This window comes from Phasianus colchicus, chromosome 1 (genome assembly GCF_987193195.1).
Source record: "Phasianus colchicus chromosome 1, bPhaCol1.hap1.1, whole genome shotgun sequence".
In the NCBI taxonomy this organism is placed as follows: domain Eukaryota; kingdom Metazoa; phylum Chordata; class Aves; order Galliformes; family Phasianidae; genus Phasianus; species Phasianus colchicus.
Window position 1 is genome coordinate 4,503,732 of NC_143436.1, and position 20,116 is coordinate 4,523,847.

Genomic DNA, 20,116 nt, shown 5'->3' on the forward strand with positions numbered 1-20,116 from the left:
TCTAGGCTGTACAAATCTACTCATTGTTCACATTATCTGTTTTGGAGTTACTGTTGTCAGAGATCCTCCTGTGCAGAAGTTTTTAGTTTCCTGCTGCATTTTAAAGGTTAGGTGTAGCAGTGCACCCATGATGTGAGCTTTAGACAGACTTCTAGAATAAACCTTGTTTATATCATGTTCCTGATTTCTTCATACTTTTCATTCAAAGTAATACAGAGAGGCAAGACAAAACAAGAGAGCAACCATGGCCAAATAACCAGGAGATCTCGATGCTGCAGCCTCTGGCATAGTTAGGAATATCCTTCCTTCCCTTCCTTTATCACACTGCATTATTCCTCCTCCTCATTATGTCTGCTACGGCTGCCAGCAGAGTAATGGAAAACAAATCTTGGATTTTTCAAAGTTCAGCTCACACGGAATTGCAAAATCAGAGAATCATGGTGGTTGGTAGACAAATCAAGAAGGACCAGCTGCGTTCAAACATCCAGAATAATGTATTGTTATAGTTTATTGATCATTCCATGCCGAGAAAATCAAGTTTATCAAATAAAAGTATCAAACATCACACCTCATGTAAAATAAATGAGTGGCTACGGAGAAAGCAGGACAGTGATGGTTTGGCCACAGCCTCCTTCAGTGGTGGATGCACCCTATTGATTTCCACACCCTCTGTGTGTCGCATTGAAGGATCGAGCCTCCAATACAAGCATTTCCCCAGAGGGCCAACAAGCTCTACCAGGAGGTGAAGTACAGCTTGTCTGAGACTTATGGCTTTCTGATAAAGTACATATACAGCTCGCATGCTGGAGATCACCTGAGTTCTGACCCTATGTAGACATTAATAGCTAAGAAAATTGAATCCTATAATATTTCTCCGATATGTATTTCTTACAGGTACCATACCAGCAGTATGTCTCCCCTGATTGCCAAGAAACAAAGACAAAATATGGAAAGAGAGCCCATGAACCAACCTGGCTAGAGAAAGTAGAATAAGTCATCAGAGCAATGAGAGACATGACTCATTATCTGCGTAACTGGCTAAAAATGTACGTGCTAGAAGCAGGTAAAATATTAGCTTCTGCAGTAAACTGCCATGAGTGAGACAAGTCATGCCAACCTAATTGCAGTGCTTAATATGGTTATGTTAACAGTAACTGATGTGCATTAAACAAAGGAAGCAGAAGAGCTCAGTATCGCTGCTTGCACACTTCAGAGCAGCTGGCAGGTTTGAAAACATATCATCTGTTGCAAAAATACAGATTGCTGTTTGCTCCCATACAATATACCAGTGTGTAATAGACCGTCATGTATTTATAAAGATACATATTACAAATCAGTGCTGTTCCAACAGGAATAAAGCTATGAAAAGTATAAATATCAAAGCTATGGAGTGAGAAAAACTCAACAGGAATACAATTCCTTAAAGTAATGACATGCACTTTATTACAAAATAGAAAACTAAACTAACATGTCATGCCCACTGAATTAGAAGGGATTAATCCTGTTTGGTTCTTGACATAACATGTAAGCATCTACAGGTAATCTGGTCAATTTGGGCATCATTTAGAGTCAGTGAAGAGAAACAAGTGCCTTAAAACACTGAGGGATTTGGTCTACATATGGGCATATATGTGTATATCTATATGTACAGCTATGTACATATAGGTGCACAGTTGCATATACGTATGTGTATATATGTGGTATATGTATATGTAGATATATATGACATAAATAAGTAACTATAGGCATACATACACATATAGGTAATAGGGTGAGATAAACATGTTCCTCTGAGGGACTTGTTTCTTCCCATTGTTTGTCTCAGATTTGTTTGTATTTTCTCAGTTGAACTCTATCATACCAGGCAGAATGAAGAAGAGGCAGAGGTGTATTCAAACCTCATAAATTCCCAATAAAGTAAGTATATATCAAATATTGCACATGCTGAAGTCATGCTTTAATCTGTCCTCAGATGCCTTTGCACTAGGCTTTTTGATGCTCTGCAAGTATAAATGGAACTGCCAAATTAATCTTGTGCTTCCTCTGATGGAATGGAATGGGATGGAATGGGATGGAATGGAATGGAGTGGAATGGGATGGGATGGAATGGAATGGAATGGAATGGAATGGAATGGAATGGAATGGAATGGAATGGAATGGAATGGAATGGAAAGGAGTGGAATAGAATAGCATAGCATAACATAGCATAGCACAGCACAGCATGGCCTGGGTGAAATCAGGCTTCCAGCATCTTTGTAGAAAAAGTGGTGTGTGATCTGTAGGGACAGTACTAGCATCTAATGTGCTTGGGTGATCAGTCCATTTGTCCACCTGGTCACTTACATGAGATTGTAATGTCAGAATACTATAATTGCTATACTGTAGAAGTGTTTCTGGGGGGGCAGCTTCAGGCTCTTTCCTCATCTCAGTGATGGAGTGCATTCCCTCCATCTATCCTCTGCAGATGGAAAGTCACCCTGCTGTCCTAAGAATTAGGCTGTGACATTTTGTGCCACCTTCTCACATTGGATGTGAGTTTCCAGGCCTCCTGCTTATTTGGTCCTGCCGGTCTTGGAGTCACCGGTGCAATCTGGTTGTTCCATAGCATGGTGTTGGTTTCACTAGCTTAAATCTCAATGCCACAGTTCCCTGGGAAGTCATCACCATGGGTAGGAAAGACTTTACTACAGGGAAGAGTCAGGTTTTCTATGGTTTCTCCTGTATTTACTGGGAGAGGTGACAGAATTATAGAATCTTAGAGTCATAGAATCATGGAATCATTTGGGTTGGAAGGGACTCTTAAAAGTCATCTAGTCCAACAGCCCTGGAGCAAACAGGGACACCTATAGCTACATTGGGTCACTCAGATCCCCATCCAGACTGACCTTGAATGTCTCTAGAGATGGGAGATCTCTGGGCAACCTGAGCAATCAGTCTGTAATTTCTGCAAAAGACGCTACTTAGGACCTCAGTTACTGCTTCATCTGTATTGGTTATTTCAGCCCTTGTCCCACTACAGAGTCAGGGAGATTATTCTTGACAATTTTTCACATATCATAATCTCAGAAACCCCATAACGGCCCAAGCAATCTGCACCACAGTAGACCATCTTCACTAAAACAAGTTTCAGAGCATTTTCTACAGTTCCCATGGCTTTATCCCATCACATACTGGCTGAAAGCACTGCTAAACACACTGCTGATGGCTTCACAAAGTTCTTTTCTGTGTCGTGGGTGGGGGGTAGTGAGATCTAGATGATCTTTGAAGTCCCTTCCAACCCAAGCTATTCTATGATTCTATGACTCTATTCTATAATTCCTCCCGCCCTGTAGAGAAAAATTCCCATTCAGCAGAGAGGCAGAGCCCACTGGTAATTAGTAAAGAACATAAGGAGAAACTGGAATGAGCATTTGCAGAGGAAGAGGAGAAAAGGAGAACTTCCAAGTGTGAAACAGGGACACTTTGGATTGCGTAGGCAGATGAGCCTCTGAACAGGAACAAGTTACATCTCAGTGTAGTAAGAGAAGCAGTGAGGAGGCCAGACTAAAATAAGTCTGCAGTACAAAGTTGTCGTGGCACGTCTGAGAAATCAGGGGGACGAAGGACAAAGAATTACTTGGTGGTGATGGCAGATGCTCCATCAGACTTCCCACAGATCAGCCAGACAGAAAAAGACTGATTGCGCAATCTATCTGAAACCGACATATTTGCATAATTAACCTTAATTTCCTCACAGGATTCATTTTCCACCCGTTATTTGAACTGTCACTCTCAGTTCCACAATGGCTGAGACAAAGCGGTTTTATGCACACGTCTTGATTTCAGAAGCTCTGATTCCTCCTCTTCTTGTGCCAGTATTTAACAGCTGAACCAGACAACCCAAAATCCGGGGTCATTTATTTAATACCAGAGAAGGTATTCAGAAATCCAGGAGGTGCAATAATGAGGTGGTAGATCCGGCTGAGAGCTCTTCCAGGGATTTTTTTAGGTTTCACATTTTCCTGGTTCCTTCCCGTTTATCATCTCTGCTCGGTGACTCACAAAAAGACAGCAGAATGGAGAAGCAGAATGAAAAAAATGACTGTAAAAAATACAAAATCAGCACAAAATCAGCACCTGGAGTTATCTGCAATGCTCCACAGGGATTACTGCAGTTACCCCAACCGGGAGAAACAGAAGAGCAGCTTATCCTGTCCCTATGCCCAGAGACAATAACTCCCCCACATGGCCCCATTGCTTTGCTCCTGGGGACAAACAGGCCCAGCCAGAGGGGACCTGGGAGACAAGAGAGCAACCATGGCCAAATAACCAGGAGATCCTGGTGCTGCATCCTCTGGCATAGTTTGCAATATCCTTCCTTCCCTTCCTTTATCACACTACATTATTCCCCTTCATTATTATGTGCGCTACGGCTGCCAGCAGACTCCAGCTGGAATCAAGAGCCCTTGTACAAAGTCTTGAGCATATGCACAGTAAGAGCTGATTTCTATTTTAGCAGCTAATGATTGAATGGGAGATGGGGAAGGGGGAGGAGAAAATCATTTCAGACTGATCTAAATGCATCGGTTTTAGCTGTGAGCAAATATTTTATTTTCCCATCCTCTTTCAGCCCTTTGGAAATGTGTAAGAAACACATCATTTAAATATTTACATTTTCCTCCCTTTCTTCAGTGGAAGATATGCACTGAATTCACATAAAGTTTCAGAGGAAGAATTTGAAAATTACTTCATTTAAAAAACAGATTTTTGGGTGATTATTTTCCTTTACACCCCTTATATGCCTTTGGAAACCACTTCATAAAAAGCAGAAGTGCTTAAACAGTCTGTACGCTTTCTTTACTGACTTTTCATCTGATCTGTGGGCATAGATATGTCTTGCAGTACACTTACTGGCTCTTAGAACAGAGATGGATCTCTTCGATAAAACAGCAAATTCAAAGGCAAAGTAATTCTCTACAGGATGAGGTGAAGTCTGAGCCCAGTTAACAAAATGACATACTTGTCACTGGCCATATCAGTGATGAGGAAAAGGATGGATGAGCTGAACATACAAAGAGAGAGAAAAATCTTGATTTTGTATTGATTTGCTCTTCTGGTGAGGAGAGAGCTCATCCCAGCATCGCGGTAGTAATGAGGGCAAAGTCGGGTTAGGTGTGAAGGTCTGCCACTGCACAGCACTCCGAGTTATTGCCATGTTTGTTTCCTGGCCATCGATAGATGTTGCCAGCCTGGATAGCAACATATCTGCTGATTTGGTATCTGCCAAAGGTGGGCATGAGCTGGCTTCCAGGGAATAGGATCCGGCTAAGATCTTTATTTCACACGAAACTGGGAAGGATGACTGTCAAAGTGCCAAACAAGAATTTGGAAATGTGGCTTCAGATGGGTCCTCTTTTTCCCCAGAAATGGAAACAAAAACCTTCCCAGTGATAGAAACCCACTGAATTTCTCCCTTATCCTGCAAAAAGGAAGCTCTGAACTCTCATACATCAGTATGAGGTATTAGAAGGCTTTTTACCTTCTAATAAGGGAGGTATTGTAAGAGTGGATAAATGTTTTTGTGTTCTCTGCTAAGGAGAAAACAGAAAGGAGAGACTACACCCTATATAGCACCACTAAAGCCCACTACATAGAAACAAAGGAAAAAAAAAAAAATAAAGCCAAAGAATCATTAAGTTTGAAAAAGACCACTAAGGTCATCAAGTCCAGCCATCCACCCATCCCCACCATGCCACTAAACCATATCCCTCAATGCCATATCTACCCTTTTGTTGAACACCTCCAGCAGTGGTGACTTCACCACCTCCTTGGGCAGCCTGTTTCTTAGGGGGAATACATTTTCAGTGCACTGACAAAAAAACCTGATCTTATTCAGGCTCCAGTGCACTTTTGCAGGAAAATGAAATTACTGTTCTCTTGAATTAAAGAATTTAAAGGCCCAGATGGCCCATGTCATCATCCAGACATTTGTTTTTTGTAATCCTAATTTTAAAGCTTCAAATATTTATAATCTCTGACTTTTCAAGAGGTTGTATCCTGTTCTAGGACTGGCGTGTTGATGGATTATTTCCACTGTAGCAAGAAATTCCTTCATCCTGATAGCATTAAGGGTAATTATGAATGGAAGAAAATGACCTGAAAGAGGAGTAAAGACCGAAAAACAGTTTGTGACTGCCATATTTGAAACACTGTTAACTACATACCACAGGGAAACATCCAGATCTATAAAAAAGGGATGACATTCTTTGTACAATGCTGAACCAGTGTGCCCAGTGAGTAAGATGATTTGTTCCTACAGTCAGAGCAGAGGCAGAGGTCATTTTCTGCAGGCAAAGGACCCTGCCCAAATGTCCCTGCTCCACTACGTGGCCATGTCTCTCACCTGTCATTATGTAGATGTGGCTTTTGAGGTAGTCATCTGGGCTCTGTTATAGTCACTGGGAAGAAGTAAGTCTTTCTGTTGTACAATTCATCTAAAACTATTCATTGTGAGAAATGCTGATACAATTTTGGAGTTTGAATTGAGGCTACAATGGCCTCATCTGTCAGTAGCAAGGAGAAAAGAGAAAAGCTTGTTCTACTATTTTCATCCTGATTTGTGACAGAGCAGCTCTATCTGCTCCCAAGTTCTTCTTCCTTTTTAGTATGAAATCTCCCAAGACCAAGTGGGATGTAACTATGCCCTTCCCATGAGCATCACTGCCACCACTGTCAGAGTCCTGTGGTCACTGATCTCTCCATCCTGAACCCCAAGCAAAAAAAAAAAACCCAAGGGTTTTTTCTTAGGTTGTTCCTGTGTTGGCAGGGTGCAGACCCTCTGTGAACACGTCATGACATTGTTTTGATGCCAAAGAAAAATCTTACCTGCCTCAATAAGATGTGACAGCTGCTTGTTCATAGGGCTGCTGCCATTGGTACAGGGCTTATCAAGGGGCATCCACTTGATTCTTCCAGTCACATTCATGCATGTGATGGTGCCAGTGTTAGGAAGCTGATCATTGTACTCAGTTGGGCATGTGAAGTGTAATACTTGCCCCACAGAATATTGTTGTTTTACGCTTAGAGAGGCATGTAGGACAGTTTTGGGCATACCACAAAAACCTGGGAATTCACAAAGCAGCACATTGTTAGGCAAGTAGACTTGACTTACTGCTTTTGTTTTTCATAGAATCATTAAGGCTGGAAAAGACCTCTAAGCTCTCATCCAGCCCAGCCATCAACCCATGCCCACCATGCCCACTGACCCATGTCCCTCAGTGCCACATCTACCCTTTTCTTAGCACTTCCTGGGATGGTGACTACACCACCTCCCTGGGCAGCCTGTGCCAGTGCCTCTCCACTCTTTCTGAGGATAAATTTTTCCTAACATCCAATGAACCTCCCCTGGTGCAACTTAAGGCCATTACCTCTCATCCTATCACTGTTACCTGGGAAGAAACAACGTGATTTGTATTCATATAAAATGCAGGCAAGTAAGATATACCAGACTTTCCTACCTCTTGAACATCTAAAGAAATCATTTACTTGCACATTTTCACTTGCTCTGACAGACAGGTATTATAGCAAATTTATTCTCCCTGACTACCAAAATAATTAAAAATTACTCATTATCACTCCTATGTTGCTTCCATGGAAATGAATGGGAGAAGTGTTACAGTGCTGATTAGACTCTAACTTACTTGAATTGTTTACTTTCTTCAGAGGTGCTGGGCTCTGGGTTTCTCTTGCTGGCTCTTGTGTAGAATTTAACTTAGCTGTGTGATTCTTTGAGAACAAAAATTTCTCATCTGTGAGAAGAAGATACATTTACTGCATGACAGCAGGACAAAGAGCAGAGCTAAGCCTGAGCAATCAAGCTTTTACAGACAGAACAGACCTGCTAGGAGTTTTGATTTGCAAAGACAAGCACAAAAGATTATTTGTTACATCAGTGCCCTGTTACATCTTGCATACTTACTCTTTGGGAAAACACCACAAGTGCCCAAAAAGTTGGTAATCGCTTACCAATACACACAAGTTCATCGTGGACCCAAGCAGCAGTCCCTGATACATTCAAGCACCGAATTGTCAAGGAGTTCCCACTTCTTCTCCTGTAGCCATTGTCACACTCATAACGCAGTTTGGTCTTCAGTGGATACGTTTCAGCAGCCACGTCAGCAAATTCAGTAGTTGAAAGAGGTGGGCATTTTTCTGCAATCAGAAAGTCTATGATTTAGAGCAGCCTGTGCACCTGCCTTACTCACCAAAGGCTTCCAGTGTCTTTCTGAATTATCAGTGCCAGACTGTGCTCAGTTAAGGCCTAATTCTGCTCCCTATAAGAGGTTTGATGTTATAGATAGAAAAGGTTTTGGAGATACTCACCTAAGCTGGCTAAGGGAAATTAAATTCAGCTTGGTAAGAACATCATCTGGGTGAAACACAATGCAGGTTGTCAGCCAGAGTGAGCTCTGCATTACTGCATTTATGTCTGGGATCCTATGGGGCTGTGGCATTGAAGTTAGATGGGCAAAGGCTCCCCTGCACCAATTTTCTTAGAAAGAGCTCTCCACATACAGAGCTCCTGGAGCTGCTTCTTGTGACAGGACAGCACTCCTGTAGAAGAAACAGACATCATGGGAGGTTTGAAAATCACCCAGGTGCAACCTGAGTGCATGACCATGAGGTGATGGCACCATGTGATGCGAACATCCAGGTCTGTCTGCAGCTCTGGCTGGTTGGTCTGGAAGTAAATCCAGAGTCAGCTGAGTCAGAGTGCAAATCCAGGTTCCTGCTCCTCCTCTTCCTCCTAACTGGAGGACTGGTCCACTGTTGGAGGGCTAAGGGATGAAACTGGATGGCGTGAAAAGAATGGGAGAAGCTCTGCTTTTTGATTGATTGTCTCCAGGTCAAGAAGAGGCTCTGGTTTTCTGATTAAATTATTAGTTATTTTACATGATTTAAAATATTATTTATATTGTTTTTTAATTATTGTTGTTATTAACTATTCACATTGGAATTAGCTGTTACCATTGATTTTACAAGAACAGATTTGTGCAAAGTGCAGAAAAAATCCAACTTTGGGAATCTCAGCTATGTAACATGAAACTTGCATTTATCTACACTTAATAAAAATTATTAAAAGTTTCAGTCATCTGCAAAAGCGGAGTAGACTCAGTTCTGTCTGGGCACACCAACAAGCAACTTACTGGGAAATTAGTTTTCAAACCTATATATAACTTGTCCCCAAACAAGGATGTTAAGTGCTGTGTCATCAGCAAATTGCAACTAAATATACTTCTCAATCAGTTGGAATGAATTGAGATCATTTTCAGTGCACTTGAAAGTTGAGCTGCAGACCCAGAATATAATAAAGGCACTACTTAATGATTTTTTTAAGGTCTAAAGGCTGAGAAATCTGAAAATAAAACATACTGGCTGCATCGGGGCAAGCACTCGGTATATTTGGGTTCATGATCTGTGGCCCCTTAAGCTTATGCATAATAGTAACAGCTATTATGAATAAAATGTTTAATCACTGTCTTCACATTTTCTACAGCCATAATTAATGCAGCCTTGGAACTAGCAAGAAAGACTGTGAAAGGGTCTTGAATTCCTGATAGCTGTTCATTTGGCATCTGCCCTTGACTCCCTAAAATGACTTCTGCTTGAAACAAAGCCATGCCTACAGCAAACCAGCCAGCAATCCCCAGCCCAGTCCTGTAAAGCTCTGTTAGAGCCACTCATCATTTTCTCACTTTGATACTTTCTGCCCTTTTTGCTTTTCGTTATTCTGCCACTTGGTAAAAGTCACCACGTTCAAAGAAGGCCACAATGAAGAGCATTGTGAGTGGCTTAACAGCCACACAAGGACTATTTTCATGTCCCTGTGTCTTTGTGTTATCAAAGAACTCACCTCACAAACTACATCAGACTGTGGCTTCAAGTGAAGCACACAGCACTCGAAATAGTTAACCACATGGTTTACCACAGACTGTCAGGGTGATTAAAATTAAAGGGTTATCAGATGAGCAGCAAGTTGAGAGCACGTACTCTCACTTTCCCTACAAGCTAAAAGCATGTTTCCCTCAAGACTTCAAACACCTCTTTGAAGCAGACTGCAGATCTGAATCTCAGCACAAGGTACCCAAACCTACAACTCTTTAGTCTCTTCATAAGAAAAGCCACAGCATCTAGCCTATTCATCATGAAGGGCAACTGTTGTTTCAGTCAATGATCAAATGAATTTAGGCTTCTTCTGAAGTTGCAGGCATCAGATGAGGGTTGCATATAAATGTGCACAGGGGTGGCAGCGAGCAATACCTGATTTCCAGTTGAGCTGTGCTCTTGGATCAAAAGGTACAAGATTCATCTGGATCTCATGCAACACTCCTATTATCTAGACTTTTCATTTCATCCACATCACTCACATTCTCACCTTTTCTCATCTAAACCACGGACGTATCTTCTTTGGCTTTTACAACCACATTCCTGCTTCTAATCCAGAAAGAATTTAGAAAGATGACTCTCCTAGGCCTTACCTTGGCCATTCTGGGCTTCTCTTTGCTTCTCTCTGTTGGCTTCCACTTCTTTACTGTCACATTGCATATTTTGAATCATGGAATCCTAGGACCATCAAGGTTGGAAAAGACCTCCAAGATCATCCAGTCCAACCATTCACTTACTACCAATATAAACCCACTAAACCATGTCCTTTTGTACCACATCTAAACATTTCTTCTGCTCTCATTTTTGAGAACCTTCTCCTTACCAACAATCATATCCTTTCAAAACCATTGGTCTTGTCATGTTTGACCTCCTCTCCCTCTGTTTGATACAGAATTGATTAGCTTTCGGGCTTACTGTTATACCAGTCCTCACACTGGGAGGAACCTTGCATGAATTTTGGACACTGTGTTGAGGGACGTGGTTTAGTGAGAACTATTGATGATAGGTGGATGGTTGGACTGGATGATCTCATAGGTCTTTTCCAACCTTGGTGTTTTTGTGATTCTGTATTCTGTGAATATGGATGTGCCAAGACACCAACTGCCAATATTCCTCTTCATTGTCTCTAGGTGTCCTATCTGTGTTCAAGGGTGTTTTTCTTTAAGTGGGCTTTTACCTGCCTTTCAAGAATAAATAGATTCCCAACACGCTGATCTATAGTACTTCTGTACTTCTAATGTCTTATATTTGGATGCTAAATTTTCTGTGTCTGACAGTTAGTGGCACCATGCCTAACCCAAACAAGCCCTACCTATCATCCCACACTCCAGAAATTGTGGCAGTAGATAGTAATTCATGTGAATATAAATTACATAGTGATAGTAATTCATGATCATGACAATGCACCCAATGAAGTCCATCTAAGATTGGAAACTATAATTTGGCCACCAAACCCAAAAGAACTCCCAGTGCTTTGACATTTAGAAGCTTCACAAGCTCAAACTAATTTACATCTTTAGACTCCCTTCAAGGTACAGTAAGTATCCTCCAAAGCTGCAGGGGCTGTATGTGGTTGCATATAGGCATGCAAGAATGTTTCATGGCATTAGACATCATGGGATAGTGTAGAAAAACTGTGCCAAGAAGGAGTCAGGAAGAGATCTGGATTGTATTGCCTACCATCTCTACCATCACTCCAGAACCTCAGTCACTCTTCGTGCCCAAGGAAACTGGATGGTTTGACCCTAAAAGACTCAAAATCCCTGCAGTGTGGGTGATAGAAGAGTCAGTAGATGGGAAAAAACTAGGGAACTAGGGAATAGCAGTGCAGATCTACTCTGTGACTAGATTTCTGACTTCTACGTTTTTAAAAAGGAAGGTTAATTTTAATTTTCTGCTGTTTTTCACCTAGGAGGCAATTAATGTTAGTTTGTTTGTGTCCTTGTGATAAGAAAATATAGATCTGATTAAAGACCAGCACACTCAGGAGACATCTACCTCATAGCCTCTGGTGGCCCAGTTTTCCACAGCCCAGCTTCTCTTCCTCTGACTTCTGCATAATTCTACAGCAGCTCTGGGGCTAGATTTGTGCCAATAATTAGTTTAAAAACCACTAAGATCCCATGACACTTCTAACAGTGGTCTTTCAGTGTCCTCACATCACCTTCAAATCTCCTCTTAGGATTTTGCCTCCTGACTTTCCTTCAGCACACCCTTCATATCTCCATCCTCAAAGTTGCTTTTTACCCTCATTGCCTTCTACTTCAAATCTCATAACCACTTTCCTCTCTTTCTTTCCCTTGCTTTATCACCCCTCACCATTTTCATCTCCTCCCCACCAAAACTGCCATAAGATTTTAAGTTAACATTTTGAGGTACTAACTATTTAACTATTCTATTCCTCATTTCTCCCCATATCAACAGAGTAAGGGTAGATATGCCACTGGGAGACATGGTTTAGTGGACATGGTGGTGATGGGTTGATGTTTGGACTAGATGATCGTACTGGTCTCTACCAACATTAATGATTCTATGATTCTATGATTTTTGGAATGCCTACAGCATTCCTGGAAATTTTGGAACTGTTTTTCAATATTATCATATAGTGTATGGAGACTTATAATCCAGATGTTCAAGACCTGCAAAATGTAAAATGTAAAACAGAGTATCTTTTGGTGTGCTCCCCAAAATTAAGGTTAAGCCTTCCAGGCCACTGCTTGTCATCTCTGCCATAAGATAGGTGGGTTCCTGCTATTCCAACTTAAGGAAAGATTCCCCAGTGCCATTTCAGATGTCTTAAGGCATCTGAGACACCCATGTAAGCTCTCAGATATGTTCCAGGTGCTATGAGAGGCCAGTGCTAGGCAGAATTCCTTGAAGTGCCTGTGTTTTGGCCTACAAACCATGCCAAATCTTTTGTAAGTTTATGGTCCTATGCTAAATGAAGCTTAACTGTCTTCCGTAACTGATGCATACCTAACAATTAAATCACTGTAATTCAGTAATTAAGCAAGGAACACAGGCATCAGGGTGAGACTGGGTCCTTAACCAGAAATTAGGCAAGATAAACCTTACTCTATCCTGCAGGATTGAAGAGCTTTTTAATAACACACAAAATAGCCACAGAGATCCCATGGCACTACTGATGGAGGTCTTTATTTCAGTGCTCTGACCAGTTGAGAAATTCCATAAATTACTTGCTGTGGATCTATTTTTCCCAGCCTCATCTCCTTGACTTTCTCTCTACTTTCTATCCCTACAAGTTAGGTTTTGGCTCTCCTCAACATTTAATGCCATCATCATAGAATCATAGAATCATTTAAGTTGGAAGGGACCTTTAAAGGTCACCTAGTTCTACTCCTCTGCAATGAACAGGGACATCTACAGCTAGATCTTTTTTTTTCTACATGCAGTCTAAATCTCCCCTATGTAGGCTCAGAGGAAAGAAAACCATTAGCTAAACCACATCACTTCCTTTAGTGCTTGTATTTCTTCCCTGAGATTTCCCAGCCACATATATTACTGACCCAATAGAAACCTTTGCTCGCAGTAGTTGTTCAGTATCAGTATTTGTGAAGCTCACCTGTGTTTTTCTCTTCCATATCTGAGTTGGCCAAGCGGTGTTAGACAAGGCATCAGAACAGCACCTTTCGTCCCAAATAAGTGAATGGGGAAATTCTTAGCAGGTATTTTTAGTGATTAGTCAAACACAGGCAGTGAGTCATGCCATGGCAACCTAAACTCAGAATTTCCTCTGCCGTGTGACGTGTCACCGGCGCTGACATTATTCTGATGTGAAGTTAAAACAGCGAGCTGCAGACATAGGACATTTTTCCCCTAAATACAAAGGTGATAGGAAGGGATCAGTAGGAAACTGGCTGTTTGAAGATCTGGCTAGGAGCAGGGGACGAAGCCAGGCAGTTCAAACACTTGCCAGTTCAGAAATGAAGAGAGCCTTTCCCTAGAGATGCCAAGAAATCAAACCATGTCAAAATGAAGAGATTTCCCCAGCTGTTCCTGAAAAGCTAATTCAGCCCAAGGGGTTCTTGCTGTCTGAAACTCCGTGCTCTCTAAATAGAGCATACCTCACGAAGACGAAACTGATATGGGTGAACAGAAGGAATTGATACCAGCAACTGGACTGAAATGGTAATGAACTTTTTCTAACTTCAAAACTTTTTCCCAAAGGGCCCAATAACGAGGTAGCTGCAGCTCTGCCTGCTTCTTTCCCATCTGATTAATGTCACGTGAGTCTATATGGATTTGTAAGCTGGCGATAGATGGAAGCTGCAGTGCTGAGCTGCAGACCTGATGTTTACGATAATTTGCCTGTGAGATTTTGGTTGTCTTTACTGTAGATTAAACACAGATTATTGAATTCATCTTGGTTTGTAACGAGTCTGAAATTTAAATGACAGAAATGCACTGTGGATGAAAACAGCAATGGGAAAGACACCAAACCTGCAGGGCAGGGGATGGATTTCAATATTCCTATTTTATTCTAAGGAATAGGGAATTGAATGTCTGCTGAGTGTGTTATTCTAGAACGCGTTTCTATTGAAAAGACAGCATAAAGTAAGTTGGAGTATGAGTTGGGGACTTCTCTATTAACACTTTGTTAAAAAGGATGAAAGCGTTCTTAATCTAAATATTTCCAAAACAAGACTGGAATTTGTTACAGTGGAAAAACCTTTCTCATGCCGAGGGATAAGTTACAAGCATAGTTTAACCTCAGGAAGCTGCTTTCTTAGCTCCCTCTGTAAGGACTGGAGCTGAGAAGGAATCTCTGGAGGACAGTAGGCATCTAAATTAGATTCTTCAATGCAATGCCTACAGGTGCTTCTCTATCAGCTCCAGTGGTGGGTGAGCACTAATAGTGTTTGCATTGGGAATTAACATGGTGTAGACATTACACAGATTTTATTTAAACCTTAAATCTCCACTGCTGTGAGTTCCCAAACAGAGTAGCCTGAAGAGGCCATTTGTGTCTTCTGATGACCAAGGTGTTCCTTCACTGATCATTTTGGGGGTAACTGGTAGACGGAAACTTGGATGTGAGCTGGCAGCATGCACCCTCAGAACAGAAAGCCCACTGTATCCCAGACTAAAGTTCAGATGGGGAGTCCTTGGCTCAGGAGAGTCATGGACCTGTTGGAGTGCATCCAGGAGAGGGCTACAGAAATGAGCCAAGGAGGATCTGTCACGTTAGGACGAGGGGAAATGGTTTCAAACGAAAAGAGGGGAGATTAAAATTAGGAAGAAATTTTTACAAGATAAGGAAGAAGGTTTTACAATAAGGGTGCTGAGGCACTGGAATGGGAAACCCAGAGAGATAGTGGTTGCCCCATCCCTGGAGATATCCAAGTCTGAACAGGGCTCTGAGCAAACTGACTGAGCTGTGGAAGTCCATGTTCAGTGCAGAGGAGCAGGACTAAATGACCTTTAAGGATCCCTTCCAAATCAAACGATTCTATCATTCTATCATGATTCTATCATTCAGTGGTCTGTCTCCCTTCTTCCATAAACATATCTATCTCCATTAAAATAGATTCATGCCTTTTTTTAAAGCATAAACTAATGAATGTCACCCAGCAGACAAATAGCAGACATTTCAAATCCCTCTGTAGTCAATAGAAAGGGACTTGCAGAAGGTGACTCATCACATCTTTATCTGCAATCTGGTAGATGATCTGTGCCCTAGAAGTATTTCTTTATCTCCTCTAGCTAGGAAGGGGGTCTACTCATCCATCTTGAAGGAGACATCAATAGTGCAAATGGCTAAAGTTAAGGAAGCTGAAATCTCACACCTGGTAGGGACTGAGCAGGGGACTTGCACTGCAAATGTGGATTTGAAAGAGGGAAAGTTAGGAAAAAGGGGGAGTGTTTCATAAGGGAGGGAATGGTAGGCAAACCAGCTCAAACACAGCCTTCTTGGTTCTGTGGTAAAATCACGGAGCTCAGTTTTTTTAAAGGAAAATCCTGAATACAAAGTGAAATGAGAAGATAGTGTCTGATTTTGTAGATATTGTATGTGAAAGAATCATTTTGGTATGTGGCATTTGGTTTTTAAATAGATTTGTCTAATTTTTTTTATTAATCTGTGGCTTCCGTTACACTTGGCTCTTGGGTATTTTCCTCTAAATGGAAGTACACGTTACTGAGAAGGAAATTTGTCTTTTTAAGCAATGACGAACATTCAGACTCCTTTGGCTGGAACTTTCTCAGCCTTTCCTTTTGTTGGATTGGAAGGGCTATGGAAAATATCCTCTCTGATCATAATTGACCTGGATGATCAGCAAATGTCTCAGTCTTGGACAACATTGAAAAAAGGCCTGGTGGGAATCTTGACTTTTGGAATTTAGAACTCATTTGATTTGACGTATGATCTTAGTGTAGAACTGGTCATTGAGATCTTTGTTGGAGCTCTCATGAGTGGAATGGAAATTATCTATCAGCGCTGATTGCTTTTTCTGACCTTGTGATGCATGGAACATTTTGACAACTAAAGAAGAATATATATCCTTTTTCTGAATGTTTGCACTTTAAAAAGAGAGAACATCAAGAAAAAAACAGCAGATGATAAAGTCCTGGGATGAGGAATGGGGATTTGAGCAAGGAAAGTCATAAGAGGACTTTGGAAATGTGATTTTAGAGAAGCACTGAAGGAGATAGAAAGAAGAGTAAGTAATCCAGGTTGGGAAATTGTTCCAAGACTTGAGAGAAGTTCTGGAGATGCAAAACACAGGTAGTTAACATCCAAAAGCTTGGATTTGAAGATGCAGCTGGTGTAACAGGAGAGACAAAGGTACTCAGCTGGACATCAGGAAATAAAACACTGGGGCCAAAATCATGACACTACAGGGAGCAAGCAGTGCTATATAGTGAGCAGAGTCAAAGGTTGTTTTTTTCCAGTAGTAGCTAGAGTAGTTTTTACCATAATAAAAGGTAATCAGAGAATCATACAGAATCATGGCATCATTTAGGTTGTAAAAGACCCTTAATATCAAACTGGAAGTGAAGGACATATGGGGACATATGTAGGCAGGAGGTCTCTCTATCTCAGAAGCAGATACTGCAGGCTTTCTTTCCACAATATTGTCTTTTCCTTGGCTTTCTTTCCACAATATTGTCTTTTCCTTAGCAGGATCACAATTATAACAATTAAAAAATTAGTTTTAGATTGTAACTCTATGATGGACACTTTGCTGCTGAGGATTAGTATAACTGGAAGCTCTATAAGCATATTTGCTCTCTATCTGACCTTAGAAGAAGCACTTGTATGTGGTTGACAACTTTAATTTATTCTGCATTGCATTTCAAATCCATGGAAGCAAGTGCTAATATGCAAGTATAATGGGAAAGAAATTCCTCTCATTTAAATGAGTGAGATCTGGTACCCATCTTGTGTGAATGAAATTCAGTTGAATGAAATTCTTCCTTTTGTGAGTTTTAATCCCTTCCAGGTTTGACTTGCAAATATATTCAGTGTATTCCTGTAAAATGAATACCGAGATGGAAAGGTCATAGGAGCACAGTCTAGCTTTTATCTTGTATTTGACCCTCACCTAGCATGTGTCTTGTCCATGCCTACAGCTCCTAGGCACTGCTGTGTGCAGGGAAAATGAGGTAAAAGTGATGTTCTTCAGGAGAAAACCTAAATTTCTCTTTTCCTCTTCAGCACTAAGGTGTAGTTTAAATTAACGACCCTTGGTTTCCCCATATAATATCAGAGAACTTTGCCCTCTGCAAAGCACTTTGAGACCCATCAGTGAATCTGTTCTTTGAAATAATAGATTTTATTTTCTTTTTCCCCCAATGATATTTATTCCCAACAGTTCTTTTTTTTTTTTTTTTACTGAGGCTCTTGCAAACAACAACTATGGCAACATCTGTTTACTGAACTGAACCTGAAGTATTGGGAAGAGCTGAAAAGAATAAGGCAAAATAACATGACTAGCATTGTGTGTGCTGGGATTAGAAAGACGTGGCTCTTTTTTGGCCACGCTGACCTAGCTTCTTTCCTTTTTCTTTGCTTATGCCTGTTCCCAGGTCTCCTTGTTGAACACTCTCCTTGTCGAACCCCATAAAGAATAAATACGGCAGGTCTTGCAACCGCAGTACTTCAGGCTCTATACAATAAAAAGTCCCAGGCTGGTACAAAGGGCAGCGTTTCTACCCATTTGTGTTACTTGCAGGGACATATTTATATAGATATAAATTATTATGTATGAGCACTGGGAGAGACATTCAGAATAAATACAGGGAGCAGAGGGAAGAGAAGCTTAGAGGTAGAGCGAAGAATGCAACACTATGCATTTATTTATTCATCAAAGAACTAGATCATGTGAAATTGCATAAAATGCAACTACTTAACACCTCACAACTTTTTTCCAAAACCCAGAAAGATTTCTGATAAACGAGACTTGTCAGCAAGAACTCTCACAATGTCTCCTGGGCACAGTAATACAGAAAGCAAGATGTAGGGACCTGACTCATCCCACAAGCGATCCCATCCATTTACATTTCTCTGGCTGAAAGTCTCTCTGCGATGCTCTCACATGCAGCACTTGAACAGCTGCCGTGGGCAGTGGTACTTCGTTTGGCAAACAAAATACCCTGCATAGGAAAAGGTTCAGCCTTTACAGTCAAAATGATTTAAACAGAATGAAATCAGCTGAGGGTGAAATATTTGTTGAAGTACTTTTGCATTAATGGGTGGAGCTGTTTGGTTATAAGCATCCCAACCTTTCCTTGAGATGCCCTGACCTTAGTGAAAGACATAGGTCTGCTGGAGATGATCCATTAGCAGTTAAAATATCAGTTTATCCAAGACCCTACTTTAGGTTGTGTCTGCTCACACCTCTGAAACCTAGGTGTCAGCAGCAGACAGAAGGAAATACCACATTTATCCTGAGAATATAAGTTTCATCCCGCCAAATAAAGCAGCTTAAAAGCAAACACACTTATACATCACCAGATCATTCCTCAGTACACACAATTGTCACAGTAAATAAGCCGAATATAAGCAGTTTTATAATGTACACACATATAAAACTGTGCTGAATGAATTACCTGCCTCCATTTATATTTTATAGGTGCTGCTGCTTGGGAGGTGTGGCTGAAAGGATATCTGGTATCTTTAGTACCTATAGCAAACTTGGATGGCACATTTTAGCTAATAGCAGGGCTATCAGTTTTACCTATAGAAGCAATGACATTTCAGTGTCTGCTTTTATATTCCCTAATGCTATGTACAAAATGGAAAGACAAATTCAGAAGCTGCCTGAGAAGCCCACAGTTGCTTTGATCTGCCTACTGTTCCAGTGGTGGGTTGGAGGATACGTACATTACTCAGACAAAAGTATCCCATGTTGCTCTGGATTGTCTCTGACTGATGCTTTGTGGGTACAAAACCCATTCCTCTCATTTTCTTAGAATAAAAATTCCCTAAGTGCTTAACATCTTTCCTTACCTGAAAGGACTCAGGATATTGCGATCATCCTCCAGCAGCCACCACAAAAATGCAAATCATATTTTCCCTCCCCAGAAAGCAGAAATAGTCATTTACCTGCCCTTGTCTCCATGATGGATCCAAGCAAGAGCCACATCAAAAGGTGCTTGAGCTCCATGGGTCTTGTTTACATCTTTCCTCCGTAACGCCGAGGATGGTGAAGTTTCTGAGAAGCGATGGGTTTGTGTTGGCTGACCCTACAAGCTGTCTACTGCATGGTTAGCCCTAGAACTACCAAGGACTAGCAAGGACTCTGCGGTCAGCAAATGGTTGTTTCACTGACTGGCTCTGCAGAGAGATTAAAGGCTGCTCTCTCTTCAAGTATTAGTAGCTTTTATCCAGGAAATCAAATTTAATGCACAGCGCCGCAGTGCGTGCCGTCGTGGGGAGGAAGTGGTTTGACACATCAGAGCTGCTGACTCCAGAGCTGTTCCTGCAGCTGAGGGCAATTGAAGGGGCAAAATAGTAGCAGGTTTCTGCAGCCACTCAATTCCAAACATGCGGCTGAACGAGCATTTGAGAAGGAACATCACCATATCTGGTGTATGAGCGAGACACAAACTGTGTGCTCTGCCTATAGAGGAAAAAGTCCCAAGGGATATTGCTTTGGCTTTTTGGAAGTCTATCTGCTCGTTGTGAAGCCCCACTTCATTTGTGTTTTGATGTATGCAGCTTCTCTGA

General features: G+C 41.3%; 1 protein-coding gene across 2 annotated transcripts; it reads right to left on the minus strand.

The window, feature by feature from the left end:
• On the minus strand, positions 1-19,772 carry LOC116239606 (interleukin-2 receptor subunit alpha-like). 2 transcript variants are annotated; one of them, XM_090134193.1, is made up of 5 exons: positions 19,493-19,772; positions 8,005-8,190; positions 7,680-7,787; positions 6,869-7,101; positions 1-4,081 (listed from the first exon to the last, which is right to left on the minus strand). In XM_090134193.1, exons 1-5 carry the CDS (start codon positions 19,551-19,553, stop codon positions 3,992-3,994), a joined length of 678 nt encoding a protein of 225 aa, XP_089990319.1. In that variant the 5' UTR covers positions 19,554-19,772; the 3' UTR covers positions 1-3,991. The 2 variants fall into 2 exon arrangements, with proteins under 2 accessions (XP_089990319.1, XP_031465591.2); XM_031609731.2 differs by having other exon boundaries at positions 6,865-7,101.
• Positions 19,773-20,116: the final 344 nt, after the last annotated feature.